Source organism: Pipistrellus hanaki (genome assembly GCF_964339955.1).
Source record: "Pipistrellus hanaki genome assembly, chromosome: 1".
Taxonomy (NCBI): domain Eukaryota; kingdom Metazoa; phylum Chordata; class Mammalia; order Chiroptera; family Vespertilionidae; genus Pipistrellus; species Pipistrellus hanaki.
The window spans coordinates 45088929-45116355 of NC_140503.1; the positions used below are offsets into that span (position 1 = coordinate 45088929).

The 27427-nt window shown below is 46.5% G+C and overlaps 1 protein-coding gene and 1 pseudogene across 8 annotated transcripts in view; both read right to left on the minus strand.

Moving 5' to 3' along the window:
• The window catches only part of TLN2 (talin 2), a 402173-nt gene that overhangs the window by 113017 nt on the left and 261729 nt on the right, over positions 1 to 27427 (minus strand). For all 7 annotated transcript variants that reach the window (XM_084886348.1, XM_084886349.1, XM_084886343.1 and 4 more), the window contains 13 exons: positions 26715 to 26895; positions 25789 to 25902; positions 23495 to 23603; positions 22522 to 22730; positions 21841 to 21939; positions 17673 to 17840; positions 16030 to 16324; positions 15669 to 15835; positions 13013 to 13141; positions 11720 to 11833; positions 7597 to 7710; positions 3995 to 4129; positions 1371 to 1499 (listed from right to left, as the gene is read on the minus strand). In XM_084886348.1, the coding sequence (XP_084742474.1) occupies positions 1371 to 1499; positions 3995 to 4129; positions 7597 to 7710; positions 11720 to 11833; positions 13013 to 13141; positions 15669 to 15835; positions 16030 to 16324; positions 17673 to 17840; positions 21841 to 21939; positions 22522 to 22730; positions 23495 to 23603; positions 25789 to 25902; positions 26715 to 26895 (1963 nt within the window). The remainder of the gene's footprint in view (positions 1 to 1370; positions 1500 to 3994; positions 4130 to 7596; positions 7711 to 11719; positions 11834 to 13012; positions 13142 to 15668; positions 15836 to 16029; positions 16325 to 17672; positions 17841 to 21840; positions 21940 to 22521; positions 22731 to 23494; positions 23604 to 25788; positions 25903 to 26714; positions 26896 to 27427) is intronic.
• Positions 9196 to 10808, minus strand: LOC311611900 (protein SET-like; annotated as a pseudogene). The gene is made up of 2 exons: positions 10692 to 10808; positions 9196 to 10007 (listed from the first exon to the last, which is right to left on the minus strand). The product of its transcript is annotated as a protein SET-like (transcript).

A 27427-nucleotide genomic window follows, 5' to 3' on the forward strand; every position in this document is an offset into this window, starting at 1 on the left:
GGTGTACTGCCAGGGTGCAGAAGGCATCAGAGAACAGGTGCATTTCTAATCCCACAGGCTTTGCAAGGGGGGCAGGCCCTCCAGATAAAAAACAGAGCCTGGTCCATTACAGCCAATAGTATGTTATAACGCAGTACCCACATTTTTTAAGGGCAAACAATTTCCTTGAAATTTACTTGGTGTTTCTTACACGCTAACTGACCAGTTATTTAATTGGAAGGCAGAATTCATGTCACGCAAGCCTCTCCCTGAACCAGAGAAGTTTACAAACGGAGAGGCCTGGACCACACACAAAACTGCTGGCCCCAGAGCCAAGCCTGCCTTCACCATGAGCTGGGTGACTTTAGTTAAGTGTTTCCTAGTTTTTACAGTTAGGGGTAGCCTGATGGAACACATACTTTCTGAGTGCTTCTTATGTTCTAGACATTGCTCTATGGTAAAGTAAGTGTTCCTGAAGTCCCATATATTCTAAAAGTCTTTAGTTCAACCAAAGAGCAGCAGCAGTTTTAAGAGATCACTCCCAACATGAGCGACTACAAGCTTGAATTCATACATTTATTCTGCCAATATCTGGACAAAATGGCAAACACATCTACACCTGTTTTCCCAGCTGTTAAGATGGGGTTAACAAAACGTGCTCATGAAGGTTGCTGTCAGGACAAATTTTATTTATACGTGTATACGTGCTTAAGAAATGGTGGCACTTTACTAGTGATGTTAGCAATATGTAAAGGAGGTGCATATAAAGGAGGAGGTGCATATAAAGGAGGAGGATTGGTAAACTTTAACCAAGAAAACCCTGACATAAGCATCAGGAGGTAGCCTAACATGAAAACTGCTAAGTAAATGTTTTTGTTTCTGTTCTAACGTGATTGTTGGAAGTATCTCCTATACTTATCTTTATAAACTCATTGCCACTCCTTTCCTTGCTAAAATACCTGAGACACAAGACTTTATAGCGAATTGATGATACAAGCTACATCTATTTTTTTAAAATTACATTTTCATTTTATTGTTGGCATTATTAGAGAAGTCCCCCAATTCCTAGTTCCAAACCTAGCTCGTCAGCCGCACTGGCCCTCTTGGAAAAAGGCCGCAGGATGAGAACGCTGGCCTCCAGCCCTGGCATGTGTCTTGTGTATGAAGGAGAGGGGTGACTCTAACACCGGTTCATGCCCAGCTAGACCCTAGAGAGCGCTCACAGCACCAGCAGCAGGGCCCTCGGGCAATCCCTGCCATAATGCAGTTCTAAAGCCATGTGGCTGTCCTGAGGCTTTGCATTCAAAATGTCAGATGTTCGAGCACACCAACCCCCAAATAAAAACCGCTTCACACGATGAGAACAGAAGGCAGACCCCAGCCCACCTTACCGTCTCGCCGGGAAGTGGCTTCAGCTGGCTCTCCGCGGCTGCCATCTTCGCGTCCTGCAGCTCGTTCTTCAGGGTCTGCACGGTGCTCAGAGCAGAGTCGATCTCCATGGGGCCGCAGGCTTCGTGGGCCTGTCGACAGAGTTGGGAACATGCGTACACAGTTGGCTTGGAAAGTGTCCCTGGTATTTTGCAACATACAATGTGCCTTCTGGACGTACCCCCAGTGAATGTCCTACTCCAGCAATAGGAGGCAGGGCGGGAAGCATTTCCCGAGAGGGCAAGGATCATCCGAGGTCAGAACCTTAGTCCTAACTTCCTCAAATAATCAGTTATGTCTGTCTCACAACTGGATAGACTTCAAGTCTCCAAGAAGCTGGTTTTATCTGGAATGCATTTGCTTCTCAGACTAAGAGGACCCTTATTCACTGTGTCTGGGTTCTGGAGATAGGGCACCTAGCGCAGTCGGTGTGCACAGAGAGGCTCAGAAGCACATGGTGAGCGCTTAAATGAAGAAAGGAAAGAAGGAAGAAATGAATGAATGAACCCAGGACCTGGGGCCAAAGCTTTATCAACCTCACTGATTCTCTTTATAAATTTCTAGATTATAAACCGTTATCCTTTCATAGTAAAGGCTATGAAAGATTTTTTCCCCCCTTATTAATTTGTTTTAAGAAAATTTTATTCTCGCCCTAGCAGGCTTGGCTCAGTGGATAGAGCATCAACCTGCAAACTGAAGGGTCCCAGGTTCGATTCTGGCCCAGGGCAACTGCCTGGGTTGCGGGCTCGATCCCCTTAGGGGGTGTGTAGGAGGCAGCTGATCAATGATTCTCTCTCATCATTAATGTTTCTATCTCTTTCTCCTTCCCCCTTCCTCTCTAAGATCAATTAAAAAAAATTAAAAAAATAAAATTTTATTCTCTTGATCATTTAAAATATTGATCTCCAAAGATGTTGATCACCCCCATATACATATCTTAATCAATTATATACATGTATAATTATGAAACAGTGTATTAAATACTGGTAAATCGTAGTTTCTTTCCTTTTTAAATAGTTAACAGCAGCAATAAACACTGATTAATTTCTATGTGCTGGTATTCCCAGTGAGGACACTGGGGAAGAGAGATTCATTAACTTGCATGGGTCACAAAATTAGTCAATGGCAAGACCAGAGTTTGATTATAGGTATTCTGACTCCGAAGTTGATATTCTTCACCCTTACACTAAGTAAAATAATATTTGAGCCCTAGCTGGTGTTTCTAAATGGTTAGAGCATTGGCTCTCACACCGTAAGGTTACAGGTTTGATCCCCAGCCCCAGTCAGGCCCATGTAGGAGGCAACCAATTGATGTGTCTATTACATATTTCTCTCTCTCTCTCTCTCTCTCTCTCTCTCTCGCTCTCTCGCTCTCTCTGTCTTCTCTCTCTCTCTCTCTCTCTCTCTCTCTCTCTCTCTCTCCTCTCTCCTCTCTCCTCTCTCCTCTCTCCTCTCTCCTCTCTCCTCTCTCTCCTCCCTCTCTCCCTTCCACTCTATCTAAAAAGGCAATGGAAAATACCCTCCAGGGAGGATTAACAAGGACAAAAATACTTGAAAGCTCTGTGTCTTCCTGCACTCAGTGGGCCGTCGTGCTTGAGCCCATGGGGAGGCTGACCGCTCTAGAGCAGTAGTTTGAGGTGTGCATGTGTCTACGACTCACTGAAGAAAGCCCTTCAAACTCAGATGTTGAGGCTCTGTGCCCAGAGATCCTGATTCGGCTACAGAGGCCAGGCCCAGGAACCTGCATTCTCAGTGCCCCAGCTGACCCTCCTTGAGAACAGCTCAAAGTACTTCACTTGGATATAATCTAAATCTCTGGGCATTTTTCTTTGGTGCTGCAGTGCACTGTTCATATTAATTCAAATCAACTCCCATCCTCCTTCCCTTGCTCAGGGATGAGGCTCTCTGCTTCTATACAGGCATTGTTACAGCGAGGAGAAATGAACTCACGCCAAAACATCTTGCTAATGTCACATCAAACAGTGTAGTAATGAGGCCTCTGATAATTAAAAGTTCCAGAGGCAGAAACTCATTAATCCCCAATTCTGTTCAATTGAGGACCTTATTAAGGGGAATGCTTCCATTTAAAATGTGAAAAACTTTCAGAGCAAAAAGATAATATAAATGTCTCTCCCGCCCCCCACCTCCCCCCCCCCCCCCCAACAAAAAAAATTAGATTTGCTGCCTAAATAATTTGTTATTAAGTCCAAAAGATGATGAGGGGAAGATGTGATCACTTTGGCCCACCATTTACCTAGCACCAAGAAACTGATGACTACCGGCCTCCCCTAAGACTCTGAAAACAGGCCACTGTTTGTCCAGGGTATGGGAGGAGGGGGAAGTGTGCCACCTAAAATAGTTTAATGGAAGTCATCTGTAGCCAGAAGGTGAACAAGAACTCTAGGAGACTGTGGCTAAAAGGGTGAAAGCCAATGTACATGGAGGGCATCTTTAATGGTCACGCAAATGAATGGACAAGAAATATGCCCAGCAGTGCTCAGGCCCTGGGTCGCAACCGGGTGATCCAGGAAGGAATTCAAAGCGCCATTCCCAACTAACTAACGGCTGTGACAAGGGGTCCACTTGCCTTCTGCGAGGCAGTCCGCAGCTCCGCCAAGCTGGTGGCGAGGTTCTTGGCACACTGGCTCAGCTGCATGGCGGCAGCCTGATCACTCACGGTGGGCACTGCGGCTTTGGCGGAGGACACCATCTTGCTCCCAGGCTGTAGAGAGAGGGGCAGAACGTAAGGCAGCTCCTGGAATGTAAGGGAGTTGACCCCAATGGCAAGGCCACCATATCAGCCAGAACTTACTTTCCCTAAAACAAGGAATATTAGAGCCACATGCACTCCCCCCATTGAAAATTCCCACCCCAAATCAGATACTCTAGGGCAGTATATTCTAGGAATGTAAAAAAAAATAAAATAAAAATGGATGTGTCATTGGGGAAAAGGTAAAATTTGGATAGTGACTTGAAATTCTCATTTAAAACAGATATCCAAGAGAGTTTCTTATTAAATATGATTCTGTGTTTCTTAAAATAGCTCTTTAACTGAAATATATCCAAATATTATTTTTTAAAAATATAGGCAGTCACCCTGGCCAGTGTGACTCTGTGGTTGAGTGTTGACCCATGCACCAGGAAGTCACTGGTTCGATTCCCTGTCAGGGCATATGCCCAGTTTGGGGCTTGATCCCCAGTGGGAGGGTGTGCAGGAGGTAACCAATCAATGTTTCTCTCTCTCCCTTCCTTTCTCTTTCAAATAAATAAAAACACTTTAAATAAAAAGCTTTAGTCACAAAAATCTTAAAATGTCTAAAAATAAAAGCAGACAAAAATGAAACAAATAAAAATGACCTATTTTATTTCTCACTACTCAAGATTATTTCATCATGCATGAAATGTCTGTGCTCATGTATATATATTTTCAAGAGTAAGATCATGAAAATGATCTATTTATTCTATTTTCAAACTCCTAGTTTTACATTTTTTTTTTTTATTAACCCTCACCTGAGGATATTTTTTCTATTGATTTATAGAGATGGTAGAAGAGTGAAGTAAGGGGAAGGAGGGAGAGAAACACTGATGTCAGAGACATCAATTGGCTGCCTCCTGCATGAACCCTGACCAGGGCCAGGGATTGAGCCTGTAACCCAGGTATGTGTCCTTGACCGGGCATTGAACCCGTGACCCTCTAGTGTGCAGGACAATGCTCTAATCACTAAGTAAGGCTGGCAAGGGACATATTCTACCTTTTAAATAGCTAATAGTGACGAAATCAGTTTGGCTCAGTGGATAGAGCATCGGCCTGCGGACTGAAAGGTCCCGGGTTCAATTCCGGTCAAGGACATGTACCTTGGTTGCGGGCATATCCCCAGAAGGGGCTGTGCAAGAGGCAGCTGATCAACGATTCTCTCTCATCGATGTTTCTAACACTCTATCCCTCTCTTTTCCTCTCTGTAAAAAGTCAATAAAATATATTAAAAACAAAAACAAAAACAAAAATAATTAGCTAATAGTATTACATTGTATATATCTGTTAATATTTCTCAATCCTGTATTGTTGGGCATATTTTCATTTTTCCAATATAATAAACAATGGTATGATAAACACCTTGGTAGCTAACATTTTGTACATGGTCATCATTTTTTTGTATGAACTTTTAAAAGTAGAATTTCTGGAACAAAGAGTATACTACACACTTTTAAGGGTTTTAATACACAGGCTATACAAATGTCCTTAGTAAAGTTGTAACAAAGCTAATTGCTAAATCATAAATGTTAATATTCAAAAAACTCATGCCCTGGCTGGGTGGCTTAGTTAGTTGGAGCATCATCCCGTACACCAAAGGATTGCAGGTGTGATTCCCAGTCAGGGCACATACGTAGGTTTCGGGTTAGATCCCCAGTTAGGACATGTAGGGGAGGCAACCGATCTAAGTTTCTGTTTCTCTCTGTCTCTCCCTTCTGCTCTCTAAAACCAATAAACATATCCTTGGGTGAGGATTTTTAAAAAGTTACAAAACAAAAAAGAATTCAGGAGAATTTAAGGAAAACCAGCATGAATATTCAAAAACATGAATAAATAATGTCACATAATAAGACAAATAACTGAAACATGAAAAACGTGTAACATTTTGAAAAACAAGGAAATGCAAAATCAACCAATAAGAGCTTTACCAAGCCAACTGGCAAAAACCTTTTTTTAAAAATGCCTGATTCCCCAACTTGATAAATATTATCAAAAGGTGTGCTCCATACACTGCCAGTTGTAACTTTGGATTCATTCAGCTTTCTGGAAGGGCATTTTACAGCATTCATGAAGAAAGTTTAAAATGTGAAAACTCTGGCCTGCCAACTCCATTTCTATTACTTCTAACTCTGCCTTAGTCTTGTAAAGACCTGATGGGCCAACGATAACAAAACTAAAAAGGAAAAGGAAAAAGAAGGACAGGACAGAGTAGACCCGGGGACACGCACACAGGCTCTGTCCCAGCCTCCACAGTCCTGCCAGCAGGGGGACGAAACACCAGCTTCAGGCCCTCTAACCACCTGAACGGAAAGAGAAACACCGAGCTGTCTTGAGCGACACTTCTCAGTGTCCCAATAATAAAAACAAGCCGACTGTAATCCTATTTCTAGAAATTTACCCCAAGGAAATAATTTAAGGGGGGGGAGGGTGCCAAAGGCCTAGAACGCACATGAAGACTTTCATTCTATCCCTATCACAGGTTATTTCTGATGGCAAATAATGGAAAACAACCTATTTGTTCAATGACAGGCCAACAGCTAAACATGGAGTATTGCCAGATGATAGAATGTTATTCAGAATCATAAATGCTCATAATATACTTGTTAACATGAAAAACACAGTCTATATGTGATGAATTCCAATTAAAATATATACATACATATGCATGTGTGTGTATGTTGTCAAGATAAGAAGAAATACATCACACTTTTTATCTTCTATCTGCATGTGGGACCTAGGACACTTGAAAAATTAACCAAATGTATGTAGCCATGAGTTCTGTTAACTATAGGTTCAACTAGACAGGGCCAAGGTAGAGAACTGCCTAATCACATGAACTCTTCATGGGACACAGGTAGACAGAAAGAGCTGAGAGATCTGAATACATGAAATATGTGAAAAGAGTCTTCCCACAACTTCATATTCTCATTTTATTTAACTTTCCTTAAACTAAATCCACCCCTCACCCACAAAGACTGAGAGTACTTATTCATTCTACAATTGCCATAGGAGACTGGCATGCCTTTGAAGAAGATCCACTCACCATTCCTGGTCTCCTTGGCCATGAATAATAGCATCAGACATTCTGGAAACTAGAAAACCTCAAGCCATGCCCAGGACGAGATTGTTAATCAAACCTGCAACTTATTACATGCTTTCTCTCATAGGAGAGAAATAGAGAAATAAAAGTGATACTCCTGAGAAAAATGGATTACGTGCCATCTCCTGGGGCAATTTCCCTGCATATAAGCATTTTGCTTTGCCAAGCTGAATCTACCTCTCCTGAGACTGCAAATATGAGGAGGTCTGCTTACTGCAATGACTTCCCTGTGGCTGTGGAATTCCTTATCCCTCTCCTGAAGGATAAAAGACACCTCCTGGCCCCGGGGGATGGGGGAAGACTCTGAGTGCAAGCCAGGTGAGGGCTTCTGTGTTACCTGGAGGAAGTTCTGGCTGGAGATGATGAGAGCCAGCTGGGCACTGAGGTCTTCTGCTTGGGCTTGGCTCCCTCTCACCCCCTGGACCAGCTGAGGGATGTGATCGGCCACCGCCTATGGGAAGTAGGAAAATGAAAACTGAGCTACCTAAGCATGGGGAATTCCAAAACAGGGCAGACAATGACCCAAGCGATAAATGTTTGATGGATGTGCTGTCACTCCTGACAGATGCCTGTCCCAGACCTCGAGTTTACACAGCACCTTTAGCCAGCTGGGTCCTTACCAACACTGAATCCTAACACAGAAGCTCTGGGTACCCTTCCCCCACACATGCTCTATCTACCTGAGGTCCCAAAGGTCCCAGAATGTTCAGCACAAGACGATTCTACATAAGGAGGCCTGAAAGGAATGCTCCAGTTCCAATGAGCATTCTCCTGGCTCACTAGGGTTGGAAACTTCAGAGAATCTATACAATTCACTGGTGGGTAAACTCAGATCATAGGGTCCCAGTGAGAGAAGCGCTGAATTATCAGCATATTTCAGTGCTTCTATTTTTTTTTCTTTTCTTTTGTGTGTGTACACATTTAGTTTTATTGTAACAAAGCAGCTCATACACTTTTAGCGTTTAAAACTGAGCATCATCTTCCCTTTCCAGTGAAACAAAAAGAACATTTAAAAATAAACAGGAACAAAATTACAACAGAGAAATGTCAATTCCGAATAAGATCCTACAGGCTCTGCTGATTCTCCCATTGAGTGGCAGGGCTCAAGTCATCACTAGGAGAGAATTTTATTTTAAAAGTGTCATCTTAGACTGCAAGTATGTCTGTTAAACATCACAATTAAACATGCCAAAGGAGAAGCCATGTCGTCAAAATGCCCACTTAACTCACCTTCTATAACCCCAAACCCTCTTTTTAAAGTTTTTCTTTTCTTTTTTTAAACAAGAGAAAGTAGACAGATACATGTTGGTAACTGTCCATATTCACATAGAGACACAGTGTAATCTCTGAGCCCAATATACAGAGAAAGGAGGGGGAAAGCTAGAATTCTATGCACTACTACACAGGGGCCTAGCAACCTCCAGCTCCCAGCAGAGCTAAGGGAGCAGAAGGTTTTTATTTTTTCCCACAGAGCATGGTGGTGGCGATTCCATAAAGTTTTTCTTGAGACAGGAAGGGGTAAAAATGAATTTGGAACAGAAAGGGGCAAAGACTTTCCCCACTGTATTCTGCTCAAAGTACATCTCTCCCCCCCCCCTCCCCAAAAAAAAGGTGAGAACCATGGTGTAAAGGAGAGAAAAGAGACCTCAAAAACAGGCCTTCTGCTTGGGCTTGGCTCCCTCTCACCCCCTGTACCAGCTGAGGGATGTTATCTTCTGCTTGGGCTTGGGGGGGTCGGGGGGGGGGGGAAGAAAGATTAAAAAGAAAGAAAGAAAGAGGAGAGAGAGAGGAAAGAAAAGAAAGAAAGAAAGAAAGAAAGAAAGAAAGAAAGAAAGAAAGAAAGAAAGAAAGAAAGAAAGAAAGAAAGAAAGAAAGACTGCAACTTGCTCCCAGGGACTGGAGAAGATTCGACAAGGTTGGTGTCCATCCGTGTTCATTAGTCATCCTCCCCTTCCTCTTCCTCCTCTTCATTATCATCTTCATCTTCACCTTCATCCTCAACCACTTCTTCATCAATATCTTCCAACCCCTCCTCTTCTTCATCATCATCATCATCTTCCCCTCCTTCCCCTTCTTCATCAACCATGTCAAGAACCAAGTGGTACTGTAATGGACTTGGCCAAATGCCATCTTGGATGACTGCCATCCGCACCTGCATAGAATGGTCAGTAAACCAGGTAAAGAAGCTTTCTGGTTCCTCCTGCTGTCTCTTCCTGCTGGCTTTGTTGTGTGTGTGACTTGAACGTTTGGTCAAATCCTTTCCAGATTTCCGTTTGACTTCAGTGGACTTTGAAGATGGACCACCACTCTCAGACGAAACTCTTTGGAGAGAACTTTATTTTCATCAAAATAAAAATCAATTCTGTAACCTGATTTACTATCTTCCAATTCTGTCACTTCAACTCTTGTCAAATAAGGCAGCGCCTCTTCATCCTCTTCCCCAAGTGGTGCAGACACTTGTGGATGGTTGACAAATGTCGTTACCCCAAAATTTGGGATTTTGGTGAGCAATTCTGACCTCTTCTGTAAAAATGGTTGGCAGGGTTTGTTATATTTCTGTTCTTACTTTCAAAGTCTCCTCACTGGCTTGTTAATTAAGTCTGTCTATTTCATTTTCTACTTCATTAATATGTTTAATAGCTTCTTGCTATTCTTTTTCTCCCTTTGGCAAGTCCTGAGGGGTCGGCCTCTTCTCCGACTTGGGGCTGGAGGCAGTTTCGGTTTCTTCATTTGAGGTGGAAGCGAGGACTGGCGATTGGGGCTCAGTGCTTCTATTTCTTACTGACGATCAGCTTTCCTGTTGCCAAGGCTCCTCTTCCCCTGGTCTAAGTAGCTCTCTCATTCCTCAAACTGCAAAACCCAATGCCCAGGGCAGAGGAGGGAGGAGCAGCAGCCCTGGGGTGAGACCATCTCCCACAGTGACGTGCCTTTTACCCTGGTCCCCACATTTCCCCTCTGCCCACGCCCTTCTGACAACAGGCCCCGAGGTCACGGCACAGTGGCTCACTGCTGGGGAAGGGCCCAAGTGCACCCCACTCGGGTGACATGCCTTCCTTCAGGTGCCTGCTCAGGATTAAAAAATGTCCCCATGAGACTTTCCTCGGGGCCTCTTCAGGACCGCTGGCACACCATCTGGTCCACTCTCCCCTCCCCCCCGATAAACAGCAATGCTCTCATTTCAAAAGCCATTTCCTGAGGGTGACACCCACAGGCCGAGGACATTCAGTCTCTTCCCAAAAAGTGGAGGAGGGGGCTCACCTTGGAGTATTTCCCTGGACACAAGTAGCACGCGCTCCCTGAGAAGGGGCGGTGCCATTTTCCACCCCTGCTGGCTGCTGGATCGAGGCCATAACAGCAAACAACTCCCCTCCTGCAGGAGCCCGGCTCTCAGAAAACCCCGGCTTTGGGTACATGGTCTGGTAGATGGGATACTGCACCCTGAGGTTTTTCTACGAGAACATACAGATCCTCGACGGGCCTGACCTCGGAGAACGCAAGCTGGAGGGATCGGGCCCCGCCCTGGGTGGTTCCCTTGGGTAGGAAAGCCATTTCTGAGGTAGAAGTGACATCATCCCTTACAGGGGATGGTTTCACAGAGGAGATGGGGAGAAAGGAGAGAGGGCAGTTAGCTCTCGGTCCCCAAGCTCCATCACTAGGCCTCACCAGCCCACTGCTAACCGGAAGTTCCCCGCTTCAGTCAGACACATTGTTTGCACGTGGGCAAGGGCTAAGAAATCAGATTTTGTATCTGGCACCGTTCAGGGGTCTCCTTGGAGAGTCAGTGCCCTGGGCCCTCAGAGAAGGCAACAGGGGTGTCACTGTGCCCCCACTGGTACAGCGGCTTCCATGAGCCATCAAGGCCCAGGCGTCAGAAGAACTGACAGACAGCAGCAGAAAGCACCAGAGCGCCCATCACGGAGGCCAGACGGGATGACTAAACCTTGGAGGTGCCATCCGTGCAAAACAGGATACCAACTTCTAGGATGAGTGAGGCTCATGGGAAGGCCCGCCCCTCCAAGGGGGAAAGGCACTCCGGAAATTCAACGCTCCGTTACTATTTCAGGGTCCGAAAGTGGCCTCACCGTTGATCCTCCTTAATTCGGGCTCTCAGAAAGAAAGAAGGGAATCCAGACAAAGGAAAGGCAATGCTGGCCAAAAACATCCTCTCCCCTCACACAGGCCATCCACTTAGACAAAAACCAGACGTGTGTGTGTGTGTGTGTGTGTGTGTGTGTGAGAGAGAGAGAGAGAGAGAGAGAGAGAGAGAGAGAGAGAGAGAGAGGGAGAGAGAGAGAGAGAGAAAGAGAGAGTGTGTGTGAACACCTGGAACAGGGGAGCCGGAACAAACTGGATTAGGGGCCTGGATGATCAGACTTAACTACATTGCCAGGGCACTGGGTGTTCTAATGCTGTCAGCGTTTTCTCCAGCAGACCTGGCTCCCCGACAGCCGAAACCTCACCTTGCAGCTCTGCACCAGCTGCTGCTGGGCCGCAGGGTTCTTGTTGGACACAGCTGCGTTCTGGGAGGCAGCGATGGTCTGCGTGGCCGCGGCCGCAGCCTGCTTTGCTGCAACCTGCGGAGAAGCGGGAGAGGAGGTGAGCCAGGGTTTGAATGAGCCAGCCTACACCCATGCACATGTATGTACGTATGTCCTGTCCCTGGACAGCTGCACGTGTATGAAAGGGAGCTCCAGGAAGGGACTCCCCCTTTCAAATACATGGATGACCCTGACCTAACGGTGCTGCTATCTGCTTTTGGTTTACGTTCCCTGGGACAAGGAATCAAGGCAAGCACACTTGAGAGCTCAGGCTGCACTGTTCACCTGTCTTTCTCAGAAACACAAGGGACAGTTCCAAGGCCATGATGACAAAGATAAGCAGCACCAAGTCTACAAGCTTTTTTGGGGGGAAGGGATGCGGGGCGGGAAATTCCTCCTCCAACAGCACAAGCTGCTCCCCGGGCCAAGCACAAACCTGGTGCTCATGGCCGTCCTCTCGTGGCCATGGGAAGCCTTGGTCCAGCAGACCCAGACCTTCCCGGCGAGCACTTGCCTGTGTTCACGCTCTCCCTTCCTTCCAGGGACAAGCAGGCCAGTTTCCTCCCGGAACCCAGCAGACTACATTCGGGGGATTACACTCTAGGAGGGCAGGTCCTTCGCCTCCAACCTCCCAAATCTTAATGCAAGAATCTCCCTTATACATTTGTGAGAGAGATTTATTTCCTAGCAAAGTTTTTGCCCATTACTATTTTATTTCTTTTAGAATAAATAAATGTTCTGGGGGGGGGGGGATGACATAACTATTTCTTATTATTCCTTCCCATACCTTTCTAACCAAGCCTGATCCCCATCTCTGGTCTTCCAAACTCCACATTTCCTACTGGGGGCCCTGAAGAAAAAAAATCATTGACTCTAACGAAGTAGATACATGTAGAGCGAATGATTCTTCCTGAGAGTGGATGTCCCTTAACGGGGAAAACAAAATTCCTGGGCCCTCCTGAAAAAAAAATGCTGGTTTTCGGAAACCACGAAGCTACTTTTCAGATTGTGTCAATGTGCCTAAACCATTGAATGTCAATGTATAATGTACCTAAACCAGCATTTCAAATAGTTCCCAGTACCTAAACCACTAAACTATGTCATTAATCACTAATTTTGATTTAGCTTCCTGTCCGTGGGCTTTGCCTTATTAATCTGATTATCCTTTCAAATACCTCTTTGCCATGTAAAATGAACATGAGCTTCTATACAGACCTCCAATCGGTTGACGATTTTTTTCTTTATGGCGTTCTGGGCGGCGGCATTGGTTGCCACCCGGAGACCTTCTGCAGCCTCTCTCAGCCTCTGCTGCTGGTCCTCATTCTCAGGGTTGGCTGCAGCCCCCTGGGAAAGTGAAAATAAAGATGTCATGCTGCAGACACAGAATTTATGCCTTCCATTTTGCTCCTTCCTAGTAATGAGAGCCAAATGCTTCAAGCAATGGCCTTGTGATAAAGATGTTTCCTCTCAACATCAACCAAAGGACCTACCAGGGCATGTTTCTAAACTGCGTTGCTAAACAGAAGAAGTGCAATGGTGATAATTAAATGCATGAGATCATAGCCTTGGTTGTCCATATAAATTAACCTGTGACCTCAAATCCATGGCTTAAAAGATGTTGAAGTAAATCTCCCACTGCCCATATCTCTGAGACAATTTTATTTTAATGGGCATGACAGACACGTGTCACCGCTGGAAGAGTCTCTTGTCCTGTAGCACCGGAACATGTGAGGGGGCTGAAATTACAGCATAACACAGGGGGGCCGAGGGCAGGAATGCCATCCAAAATGCTGTAAGGAAACACTGTTCACAAAGAACCATGTCTAGAGATGGCATTCCTAGAGAGCCAGAGCTGGAAAGTATAACGAAGTAGAACAGGTACCCAATTGTACTGAGCTAACTGTACCTGAATTAGAGAAAGAAAACAATGCCCCATCCTGGCAGGGAGAGAGGAAGTGCCGTGCACAGCCCATGGTCACACTTCCTTGGTGAACCTCCATGGCCCTTTTACGTGTTGCTGTAGGTTAAAGTGTCCACTAGGACCACAAGTGGATTTTAATTAGATCCCAATAAGGCCAATGGGTGGGATGGATTTTGAAGTAGAGAAAGGTTAAAGGTAGTGTAGGGAGAGGATATAACTTTACTAGTAATTCAACAAAGGCTCTAAGCACACCCAGCCTCCACTCCCACCTGCAATGAAAGCAGCAATCAAGCTTTTCTTCACAGGGCCTGGATGCTTTGTGTCCACTGCTGGATGCACACAGATGAACAAGTTTCCACCAACACTTTAGGGTAACAATATTTGCTCACAAGGCAGAGGAAACAGTGGAAATAAATGTGCCAATTATTAAAAATCAGTTTTTTGAACATCTATATTTTTCAAAGGGCCAGTTTTCCAATTTGCAAGAATCTATTTCTTTGAACTATTTATAAAAATTATACTGAGTGGGATAGTTTTAATATCTGTGTCAGAAATGTTTTGGCAATCCTCTTGAATAGAATCTTCCACTCTTCTTTTCTTTTTTATCCTCACCCGAGGACATATTCACTGATTTTTTAAAAATATATTTTTATTGATTTCAGAGAGAAAGGAAGAGGGAGAGAGAGAGATTGAAACATTGATGATGCGAGAGAATCATTGATCAGCTGCTTCCTGCACATCCCTTACTAGGGATCGAGCCCACAAGCTGTGCATGAACCCTTGACCGGAATCAAACCTGGGACCTTTCAGTTTGCAAGCCAACACTCTATCCACTGAGCCAAACTGACTAGGGCATGTTCATTGATTTTTAAAGAGAGAGAAATGGAGGAAGAGAAAGAGAGAAACATCAATGTGAGAGAAACATCGATCAGCTGCCTCAGTACAAGGTTCACTGCATGTCACAATACATTTTAAGTGAAGCGATTCACATACTTGGCTGAGATACACTCCTATTCTGCTGGAGGCCCGGGAGACAGGATAAGATGTGGGGATACTTGATGAATTTTAAATGCACGGAAATACATTAAGCATGTTATTTTGGGGGTATAAAGTTGAAGGTGCTTTTCATTTTCTTATTTATACTTATCTGCATTTTCAAATTTCACAAGAGACATGTGCTTGTTGCATAATAAAAACAAAATAGAAAAATATAACCTTATCCATTTTAAACAGTTCTCACCTAGAGGTAGGCAACAGAATCTTCTGTGGAACTTACACATACACACACACACACACACACACACACACACACACTGTCCCATAGTGACCTTGTGAATCAGGATGTGGAACTGAGGCAGGTGCACTTTAGTATGTTTCATAGGGGTCTCTAAACAGACCCCTGGGTTAAGAATTATTGGCTTTTAGATCATCACGATATTGTATCGCTGTCAAAAAGCACAAAGCTGACTCTCAACTCTTCATTCAAACTCTCCCTTAACATATTAAATTGCTATTGTGATTTGGAGAACAGCGAGGCAGGAAGCACTCTACTATGCAAAGCCTCGACCAGAGGCTAGTGGAGAAGTCAAAGGGAGGGCAAAGTAACGTTGATGCAGCAGGAAGAGAACACGTGTCAGTGAATTTACTGTCCAATATCTCAGTTTTAAACGAATCACCATTTTCAATAAAGCCAGTGGGAAAAGAGCGCTCACTAAGCAGGGACTTTGCTGCCGATGGCTGTCGGCACCACGCCCTAAAGAGCTTCTTTCATAGGCTCCCTGACCTTCCCCTTTCCCACTTGAACACGGTTAAACATTCCAAAGCCATTGTAGGTTTTAAACAAACAAAAATGCACACTCAGCTGACCGTTCTCTATCCTGAGGATTCCTTCCAAATCCTGACTCTCAATAATACTCACTTGTTGGTGGAACAAATCTGTTGCGATCGTACCTTTGCTGCTTCCACCATGCGAGCAGTGGAGTCCGCCAAGAGTTTTGCGGCGGCCAGGAGCTTCTTGGAGTTCTCCATGTCGATCTCGGCTTCTGCATCTGACCTCATGGCATTGACAAGGTCTGAGGTGGCCTGGGCCAGGACCCGCGCCTGGCGCACCATTTCACCTAGAGGGTGGGATTGAGGATAAGGTCTGTTTGTCTGCTTTCCAAAGCTCAGGGTGAAACTTCTGGAGTCAGCCTTGTATCTATTCCATTAGTGAGAGGAATGGAGAGAAATAAGTCCCTGCAATTCTTAAGGATTGTAGCCGAATTACTGCCAAACCTCCCCCCCCACCCCGCCCCCCAGCCAAGCCCCTCACCAGCATCGCCCATGGAGCTGAAGATGCTCTCGGTGACACACATGATGGTGTCCGTGGCCTGGTCGTAGCGGCCGATGGGCTCGCCTCGGCTGGCGAACTGCCGCACGTGCTGCAGGAGGTCGTGCAGGGCCTGGCTGACCACGCTGGCCGCCGCGCTGACTTGCTTCAGGAGCTCGCTGTCATCCGTGGCCGCCTGGCAGGCGCGGACGCAGTTCTCCACTGAGCGGTCCACGAGCTTCCCCGCTTCGATCAGCTGCTCCTGGCACACGGGGGAGCTGATGGTGGGGCTCACCACCTGCAGGGGGACGAGAGCGGGTCTGGGCACCCTGGGTCCTCTTGGCTCCCAGCGTGCACTAGCTGTGCACCACATCCCTTCCTGCTCTGAGCCTCAGAGCCTCAATCACAGGACCAGGAATCAAACTAAACCATCGCTGCGTTCCTCATGTTCACTACCTCACTTCGCCTTTGTGATTTCAGAGGCTGCTAATTTTTATCTTTGTTAGGGATCTACAACAACCTATACTACTGACTACTTTGAAAGTGTTTTTTCCAGTATCTACCAACTATGCCTCCTCCTCCAAGAAACCTCTAAATCACATGTGTCAAACACAAGGCCCGCGGGCCAAATCCAGCCCGCCAGGCCTTGCAATGTGGCCCGCACCGCGCTGTCATCACTGCACTCCGCTGTCAGTTTATGACATTGTCAGTTTATGACTGTTCAGTAAACCATTCGGCCCGCGATTTAGGCTGGATTTTAGATTTTGGCCCCTTCTCTGATGGAGTTCGACACCCCTACTCTAAATGGAGTCTTCTGAGCCAGGATAACAAGACAACCAAAAGAATTGCATTTCCTTTTCCAGAGGCACCTGGAACCCTGCTTCACGACACTTTAAAGGACAGGGGATTCTGTCAGTACCGTGGATATGAGGAGGGGGACCATCAAGGACACCTCTGTCAGAGGCTGCACACCCTCCCTCAGCCTAGGGGAGGCCAGGCTGGGCCAGAGCACGGACCTGTCCTCTATGCTACGTCATCAAGTTGAGACACAGACACCTCCCGCCTCCTCATGTATCATTTCATCAGATGGTGAGGTGGAAAGAGTATCTGAGGTCAGGCCCGAGTTAATAAACTCAGTTCTGCCATCTCCCGCTTCTGTGTAATAACTCTAAAAGGCCTCAATTTCCTCGTCAGTGAAAGGGGTGATGGTGATGAACGAGGCTGAGTCCAGAGTGTGCGCATTCTGCCAACCACGACCCAAGACCTCACCACCCTCACTCCCACTGCAGAGTAGAAAGGTCCCCCAAAACTCTGCAGTGACTTCCGACCCCATTTATAGTGCCGTACTGCACGGCGCCAGGACCTTTGTGGGCAGGTGTAAATAAGACGTCCAAACGGGAGACACTAGAGGTGGCCGTTAGACACAGGAGGTACCTCTGCAGGGGCCTTGAACAAAGAGCAAGTGATAGAAGCAGAATGGAGCAGTTAATGTAAAAATCCTATCACATTGCCTAAAAAAAGACACCTGAAGCACTAAGTCTCGAACAATTTTAACAAATTTTGCCCCTGCTTCCCCCCCAATGACTGGAGGCAGGTAAGAGCATGTGACACTTTGTAGCGGGGGCCAGGGGTGCCAGCCGGCTTACCTTGGCACAGGCCACCAGCTGGGAGGTGGAGAGGGCACACTGGGTGGCAGCGGCAATCACCCTGTTCTGCAGAACCATGTCTTCGGCCACTTGGGCAACGTTCTTTGCCTTGAGTACCAGCATGGCAGCAGCATTGGCAACAGCTTTGGCCAAACTCATTAAAACGTCCTAAGAAAAATAAATTAAAAAAACACACGAGTCATTCATTTTGTTTTTTTTAATGATCCTTCAGAAAAATAAAATGTGGTGTCCACTTAACCCTTTTATTAGAATTCCATTTGACCTCCAGTACTTCAGAATAATACTTTTCCACTTATTTTTCTGAAATGTTATCTTTAGAGCTAGTTAACGAAGGTGACTCACATTCTAATAACATATTCTCCTATACATTCATTAAGTAACACAGGTTTACATCTAAGAGAGGTTAACTTGAGGAAACGGTCTTTATTATAACCACTGATTAACGTCCATGCACTCATCCCATACTGAGGAGTCACATCTCTTGAATGTGGTTGATGTGGTGGATCAAACGACGCTGAAATGCATCCAGATGCCACAAATACTATGTGCTGTAGGAAAAAGAGAATTCATGGCCTCTAGGGCACCATGCCCCACTGTAACTGGAAAATTCTTTTTTTTTTTTTTTGGATTTCTACTTTGCACAAGGGTCCAAGTGATCACCACGAATTCAGCCACAAGGTTGCCTCCAGAGGGCAACGTTGGACATGCAGAGACAACACCAACTTCCAGAGCCAAGAGATGCTCTGCACCTAAATTACTCTCAGCGATCCGTAGCCTTCTGCAGAGGGATTAGATTATTATGGAAAGTGGGCAGGGAGTCTACATAAATAAACGAGCTACAAGCTACATAGCTTCCGTTAGGACCTCACTGAGGATGCCAGGAGCTGTGCGTCTTTAAAGATCCGCTTATGCTTCAACTCCACAGAAAGGCATTCTGCCCGCAGGATGGGAAACCCTTTGATTTCGGCCGCCAGCTTTGTCACCCATCTGTGTGACCTGAAGACTAACCACCGTTACACTGAATTTACATCTTTGCTTTTAATACTGAAGGCAGTTTGTTGGTTTGGAAATGCCTTTCCACACACAGGAGCCAATTCTATTTCAAACAAACGTGTGAAGACTCCCCCAGAGGAGATGTGGTCAGAAGTCTTTATGAATTCATGAGATGACAATGAAAAGCACCTCTGATTCTGAATGCAAAGGGCACCCACAATCTTTACAGCAATATTTCTTATGAGAAGATAAACTGGGAGGTCTGTCCAGCCTGCACGGTTTTACACAGAGCCAAGGCCATAGGCATTCCAGTCAAATTAGAAACCGCCAAGTAAGTGCACTTTAAAATGGACAAAGCCAAGCAGGCTTAACGGAAGTGTCCGGCCCAGTCTGTTTTAGGTCTCTGAAGTTTGCTGACTGGCCAGGGAAAAACCGAAGCCCGTGGTGCCAAAAGCTGAAGAGGCCTTTGGGATCTGGCTGGCACTTCTCTGCCACAACTTTTATTTATTTATTTTTAATTAATTAATTAATTTATTTATTTTTAATATATTTTATTGATTTTTTTACAGAGAGGAAGAGAGAGGGATAGAGAGTTAGAAACATTGATGAGAGAGAAACATCAATCATCTGCCTCTTGCACACCCCCTACTGGGAATGTGTCCACAACCAAGGTACATGCCCTTGACCGGGACCTTTCAGTCCACAGGCGACACTCTATCCACAGTTTCGGCAATCTGTCGTAACTTTTAGAAATAGCTCCCAACACAGCCCCAAAAGTTACAGTTTTTGGACACCTATAGCTCGATGATCAGTGAAAGCACAGCCTAAATGTCACAGATTATTAACAAGATTTAGGCTAACCACTTTCCAAAGAGTCACAGTATTCCTTCCCTCGTTATGAATCCATCTTCCCACACAGAGACCAAGATTGGGTCCTGTAGACTCAGGATTATCCTAAAGGGCTTTGTTCGACTCATTTACAGAAACCCTGTTCCTGGTGATTTTTGTCCAAAAATAATACATCTAGAAAAAGAATGCGATACTACAGCGATGGTTGCAGACAAGGCCTTTGTCGAACTTTTCAACCAGACCACTATTATGTAGCCCGTGTAAAATAAATCTTTGTTAAGTCCGGGAACATGTCGAGGACCCAAAGGAAAGCTCTGAGATCAGATCTCAAGAATCTGAAAACCAGAGTAAGGAGGCCCAGGGCTGCGCCTAACGAGAGGCTGCAGGTCACCTCAGGGGGGCGGTGCTTGCCTGGACGCCTTACAGGAACAAAGCGCTCCCAGGCAGGCTTTCCTGGGAAGAAGCCTCCACAGGCCCAGGCCCTGAACCTGGACCTGGGCCTGCTGCCTCGCTTGTCCCAACAGAAACAAACATGAGGAAGCAGTCTGCATTTACAGGTGATGAGAATGCCGAAGGAAAAAATAAAAAGGCAGTCTTCAACACACAAGGACGCCTGAAATGTTTTAAGGAAGGACTGTGACTTCCTCTCAACCTTCCCAAATGCTGTGGGGAAACAGTCTTTTTAAGGAAAGTGCATTGATCACTTCAAGATAAGGAATCCTAGAAAACCAAGCACAGAATCTCGCATTCACACAGTTCCTTAGTAAGGGGCTGCCTATGAAGAATTGTCTGCTCTGATCCAAAAAGCAAAGGTCTCTTTGGGATCTGAGTAAGGAGAAGTCAGGATGGGAACACACTGAGCTTGGAGTTAGTGGGATATACGCCAGGAATGCTGGATTGTGGGTCTCACCCCCATCATGAGGTGAATGTTTGAGCACTGAGGTGTTACCGCGGGATGTAAATGAATCCCATGGCTCCAGCACCACAGGTGTGGATGAGGAAGAGAAACAACACATGTGTGGATGGAATTGCATGTTTTGTAAATCACAAGATACATGGTCATGTCTTCGTGTAACATGCATCTTGCGTTAATGAGATCTGGTAGTGCTAAATACAATGGCATGCAAAACTGCCACCCGAGAAGCTAGAAACTTAAATGCCAGAGTAAAACGGAATGATCTTTTTATTCTCAATGCTGCAGAGTTCATGAACACTGAACTGGACGTGGAGTTTGGAGAAGGGCATCTTTCCAGAGGACCTGGGCTCAAACCGTAACCATTTAATTAAAATGTATTGATACACAATTTGCAAAATTAAGATTTAAGCAGAGGAGAAAGAGGAGGGGAGAGCATCTGCCCGCGAGTATGTAAGAGAAGCTCGTTGGAGCCCGAGGCTCCCAGCAGCGGCCTCGGCACCTCCTCTGTGGTGGCTGGCAATGGAGGCCGACAAGCTGAGATCCCATCTGAGCTGGCAGTGCATCAAAGCAGCTGCAAACAGTGGCTACAGCTGTTCACCAGAGAACAGAAAGCGTATGCCCATGGTATTGAAAATGAAGGGTGACAGAAAACCACTTCACCACGTTTGTGGTTTTGGATGACACAGACTGACAATAGACACACCTCGAAATGTGAAGGAAAGCCTTGCTCTGTGTGTGTGAATGCTCAGCAGATTCTGTCACTCTCAATGTGGACTCTAGGGCAATTCAATTAAAAACTGCCCCCAGGCCCAGCTGGCATGGCTCAGTAGTTGAGCGTCCACCTATGAACCAGGAGATCACGGATCGATTCCTGGTCAGGGCATATGCTTGATCCCCAGTGTGGGGTGTGTAGGAGGCAGCCGATCAATGATTCTTTCTTATTATTAATGTTTCTATCTCTCTCTCCCTCTTTCTTCCTCTCTGAAATCAATAAAAATATATTTTAAGAAAACAACACAGCAACTACAAAAACTTCCCTCAAATAGATAAAACAACATTGGCCATGAGTTGATAATTGGGAAGGCTGGGTGGTAGATACAAGGGAGTTGATGATATTATACCCTTCACTTTTGTGTTTTAAAAATGTCAGTATATTGACTAATGAGAACAGTTAAATAAGTGCTTTATAATGATGACTGTAAGTGAAATGACTTTTCCAATTAAAAAAATTGAATTAACACACAAACACCTCACCCCCAAGATAATCCACCCCAATCTTATTCTTGACAGCTCAAGGAAGGTTTGGTTTTACATTACATTTTCCCCCTTTGGGTCTTCTAGATCATCACTTAGGCTCCTTTCCAAGACTAAGAACTGCAAATATCTTACTTGGAACCGCTCATCAGTCTCATTCTCTCCGATCTGTCTCAGAAGATCCCCACTGGCCTGTCCAATGCTTCCAGCAGCCGTCAAAACTGTCTGTCGGGGCTGTGAACAAAGAACACACATTGGTTGGAAGGAGAATGCACTTCCTGCACAGAAGGGACAGGCAGGCAGTACTGGGAGGGGAACCTGCAGGATCGGCAGTACCGCACCTAAACGAGAGTCTCTGAGACATAACGTCCTGGCCAAATCTGTGCGAGGAATGCCCGAGGCCTCCCAAACCAGTGGATGGGTTCGAAACGGAGTCTTATTCAGCTGGTAGGAAGGTGATTCACTCTTTAAGGAATTTAGAGTGCAAAACTTGCATCCCTTTTAAATGTGTCACATTAAATTTGTCACATCTGTTCCTTTCTGAGGTTGCATCTCATCAAGTTCCTTGGGGTCAGGGAGGGAGAAGGAAGGCATCCTACTAAGAGCTCAACTAGTCCTGAATGTTGAACCATTGGTTGGTTCTGCACCCCGTTTAACAACTTGCAACTCTACTGCATTTTCATGTCCGTCTGTGTCCCCCCCCCCCCCCCCCCCAGGATGGAGGGAACAGCTCTGAATGCAAGAGCCTCATCCCTGGAACGCAAAGGCCGAAACTGTCGCAGCAGAACCCAAGAGACAGCTTGCCCCAGAGCTCACCTCTCCAGAGCTAGGCTGCACCGCTTTCAGCAGGTCTGACACCGCCCCGGCGAGGGTCCTTGCGGCTCTGAGCAAGTCCTCCCCGCTGCCCACCTCATCGTCCATGAGGGCCGCCAAGAGCTTCACGCCCTTGGACATCTCCGTCAGGTTGGAAGAAATGGTGGTGATTGCACATCCCACAGCGGTGTAGTCCGTGTCTGCCGGGTCACCTGGGACAGAGAAGGACCATCTCGGTAAGGAGGGTGGTGCAGAGGGAAGAGAGCCCGGTTGGGCAGGTGGTACGTGGCCAGGGGGCCGCAGCTCATCACCCACCACTCAGCAGGGGTCAGACACAAGGCGCCGCACGTGCACAGTGAGACAGGGGACTCCAGTCTCCAAGGTGCTGCTCTTCGCAGGCGCCTTCGCCCTGAGGCCGCCTACAGTGAAATGCTGAGCACAAGCACCTTGGAAGTCCCAAAGGAAAGCTGAGCATCTCATGGCCTTTTGCACTAGGCCGCTGTCAGCAGCTTAGGGAGGTGGACTCTGCTGCCGGAATGGTTAGGCTGCTCAGGGAAGCAGACATTCCCTGGCCCCCACTTGACTGTGCCGGGCGGGGAGTGATGCTACAGTAGAAGAGACTATTCCCGGACAAGACTGGAGGCGCGCACTACGGATCTCGTCACTCAGACTGTAAGCTCCCGCAAGGGAGAAAAAGGCCTCCACGTACGTTAAAGTATGTCCAGCACACTGATGAACAAGGAGAAGGGCGATGTAAGTGCTTTTTAATGATACCATGATACAGACACAAAGGGATGGATAGTCTCCACCTTTCTTCTGGGTCAGAGGGAGAAAATGCCTGAAGCACACAGGGTGCCTAAAAATAGACTGCGGTCTCATAATATGAAAATCTGTTTCAATCAAAGAACCTTAAAAAAAAAAAAATCACAACCCCGCCCCCCCACCCCAACATACCACAAAACCCTCAGGGTCTTACCGGCAGTGAGGTTAACAACTGAAGCTGTTCCAGCTGTGATGGCATCGACCTGAGAGTGGATTTCGTGTTTGGATTCGTCGACTTTATTCTGAACCCATACCCTAGACGCCTGCAAAACCAGACAAGCACATGACACAATCACTGCACGGAATTACCCGGGAAACCAGAGAAGTCACGCCATAAAATGAGACCCGTGTTCTAGCTGTGCTCTTACTGGGCCCACACCAGCGAGGCCCTGCAGTCATCTTAAACAAGGTCGGTAACAGGCCCTTTGCTCCTGCGTTGAGGCTGAACAGCATGTACATTTTCCATGTTTTTTTACGCTGTTTCTTTTTCTTTTCTTTTCTTTTTAACTTTTAAGATCTTACAAAAATTCTATGTAGCTTTATTTAGATAATTCAATAAAAATGACAATAGTTGATTTTCATAATTCTGCATGGTAGCACCAGCAACTGTTGCTAATTTTTTCCTTTTTTTTTTTTTTTTTTGAGAAAAGGTATAGAATTAGGGTGTCTCAATTCATGAGTGTTCTCTGTGAATGTGGGAATTGTCTTCTGTTATAACATAAATGCCACATATATGTGATTGCTTTCCTGGTAGGATTTTTTTGGGGGGAGGGGCAGATGGGTCAAGACCCCTGTTCTGTATCCAGCTTTCCCACTAACTAGGGGTACAACCTTGGGCAAATTACATCCAGACCCTGAGCCTCATATTTCTTACACTGTAGGAATTCAATGGTCTCTAACAGCCTTCTCAGCTCTTACAGTTAATGTTCATGGGAACCTATAGATTAGGGGTGTCGAACTCAATCAGAGAAGGGGCCAAAATCTAAAATCCAGCCTAAATCGCGGGCTGAATTGTTTACTGAACAGTCATAAACTGACAATGTCATAAACTGACAGCGGAGTGCAGTGATGACAGCGCGGTGCGGGCCACATTGCAAGGCCTGGCGGGCTGGATTTGGCCCGCGGGCCTTGTGTTTGACACATGTGCTATAGATAGAAAGTTCTCTTTTCTGGCATTTCTGGACTTAGTCAAATGATCATCTACACTATTAATGGCAACTCTATGGAAATAAACTGATGTTGATCTGCTCCCTAAGACATTTCAAAAATCCTATTCAGGATGTGCCTAGCACTACTAATATGTTTTGTATACTAATTCTTAGAAAATTGATGAAGCAGAATGTTCCATATATTAAAACTCTACCTTAAAATTGTGCTGAGTTTGGGAGGTTGCCATATGTTTCCCTCTAACATTCCCCAGAGCAAATGTTGAATGATTTCTGGGAGACACGGCACTGAGACACGCCGCACCCTGCGTGCTTACAAGTGCACAAATGAACAACACAGCTTTGGGGAGAAGTTGGAGCAGTTTATCCCGGCTGGACAAGATAAACTACAGACTGTATATATCTTGGTTCTGGCTCCTAGGATAGCCTTGTCAGTCCTAAAACAGTGGAATTCAATCCTGGCTGCCCATTAGAGTCACCTGGGAAGGTAGAAAAGCAGTTACCCGAGCCCCACCCCCAGAGATACAGATTTGTTTGGTGTGAGCCTCAGGCTTTGGCCTTAAAGCTCTTCAGGTGATCCTCATGTGCAAAGGAGGGCTGAGAAGAACTAAAATGTAGATTCTGATTCCGCAGGGGAAGGCCTACGATTCTGCACTCTCAGGAAACCCTAGGTGTTGCCAGTGTTGCTGGCCGCTGAACTATGATCTGCAAAGCAAGGGGCCTGGGGATTCCATGCAGCAGTAGCTACAGGACCGCAGCTATACCCCGCCCTGCTGAAAACTCATGAGCAGTGGTTCTCAAAGCACAGTCCCCAGAAAAGTGGCAACAGCATCACCAGAGACCTTGCTGGACATGCACCTCCTCAGGCCCTGCCCATACCTACTGAGTCAGAGGCAACCTGTCTGAAGAAGCCCTTCTAACGGGACTGATGCATGCTCAGATTTGAAACCCACTTGTAATAACAAAAGCAGCTGATAGTCATGAGTTCTCATGTGTGTTATGTGCTTTATTAAGAACGCTGCACATGATTATTAGATTATGGAGTCCTCACGACCAACCTACTTATGGATGACAAATGGAGGTTTGCAGGAAGTTGACAGATTCACGCACTGAGCAGTGGAGCTGGGGATTGAGCCCACATGGTGCGACTCTAGGGCCCAAGCTGTGAGCCCTCGCCAGGTACTGCCAACAGTCAATAGCACCCTATGATTCTCTCCTCCGAGAGTCAACTCTCTGTCCTGCCTGAGCAGAGACACTGAATGAAACCACGTGCAATATTTACCATATCCTGGCCAAGAGGCGGCAGTGAGTCAAGCTCGCTGAGGTCGTCCTGGGCCTGCTGGACAGCATGCATGCTCGTGTTGATGGTCCCCATGAGGGCCTGCTGGGCCGAGGTCTGCAAAGACAGATGGACACAAGGTGGTCATACATGGCTCCAGCCCTGACACAGCCCTCATCACAAAACGAGTGGAAACTGAACCCCTGCTAAAGACAAAGTGACCCAGGGCACAACTCCAAACTGCCCAAGCCACCTCTCATTGGACAACTTAGTCAGCTGACAAGAAGGCTCAGCAAGAGTCCTTGTGAGGGAGCTAAGGGATTCAGTTCTCCAGAACTGAATATAAAGGATCTCAGGCATGGGAGGCATGTGCTACACCAGAACTCTTCCTGGCAAACAAGTAAGGATTCCACCTCCACCTACAGCCAAAATGCCTCTTTGGAGTCACATTACTTCTGAGCTTTCAGTCTCTTCAGCTTTCAAACAGTTCTCGCCCCAAAGCACAGAATCCCTGAGCAGACCCGAATGAGATGGTACAGCAGGGGAGCCATCACAGTGGAAGGAACCAGTGATCCACTGGGGGGAGGAGGTGTGGTTTACTATAGACCGGTCTACTCCTAAGACTCTCCAAGGGGTATCTGGGCTAATTGGCAGCTTGACCCTGCTAAGGCAGGCAAGCAGGTTTCTACCAGTCACACAGAGAGGGTACTGTTTCTCTGCCAGCCCCAGAGGGCAACTGTGTTCCTAGACAGGAAGTTACCAGCGCCACACAATGAAAAGGAAACATGCTGAGAGTCAGGCGTCAGGACTGCAATAGCTGAAGGGCCAGGGTCCAGGCAGGAACTAGCAAGAGTGTGAATGGCACACAGCCTAGCCCCAGGCCGGCGGCCCTCCCTGCACACCAGGGTTGAGTGCCCGGGGAGCCTCACCAGTGGGGGCATGTGGCCCCGGTGCATCTGCCCAACCATGACCTGCTGCTGCGGCGAGGGCATGCTGCCAACGTTGAAGGTCTCCGGCCCGCTGGAGCCCGAGCGCATCACGGCCGGCAGCGCCACGGAGCCGTGCTCCACCTTGCCTGTCCGGTTGAACTGCTGCTGCAGGATGGTGGACCTGTGGGGCACAGGCAGACGGTCAGTGTGAGATGTGCAATGTCACGGGCGCCACAACTGTCACGAACATGTGCTGCTTTGTGTGCTATGGAGGCCAACTGAGAAGAGGCACGCGTAGACAGGACTGTGAAGGAAGAGGCAGACTAAAATGCTCCATGGGAGAAGAACCCTGAGGTGAATGCTTTTAACATAGTAACATAAATAACCACCCCCCAATGGAGTTAATAGGTTCACGGTATGTGCAATCAAACACACACAGAGATAGTCCTATAACAAAGATGTTCCAGGTACACCTGTGGGTGAGTTTTGTATACACTGATACAGCAAATCCTACTGAAATAGCATTCATTCCACAAATACCTACTGTGTGCCAGGTTCTGTTCTAGGCATGGGAACATTTATCCTTAGCTTAAAGGGACAAGTATGGAAATAAACGTAAAGAAATCTCTACAGCTTCGACCCCCTCCTGCAGAGCCAATGCCATTGGCTGTGGAGGATATTCAAACACCGTTGAACGGAGCCTTGATGATGGG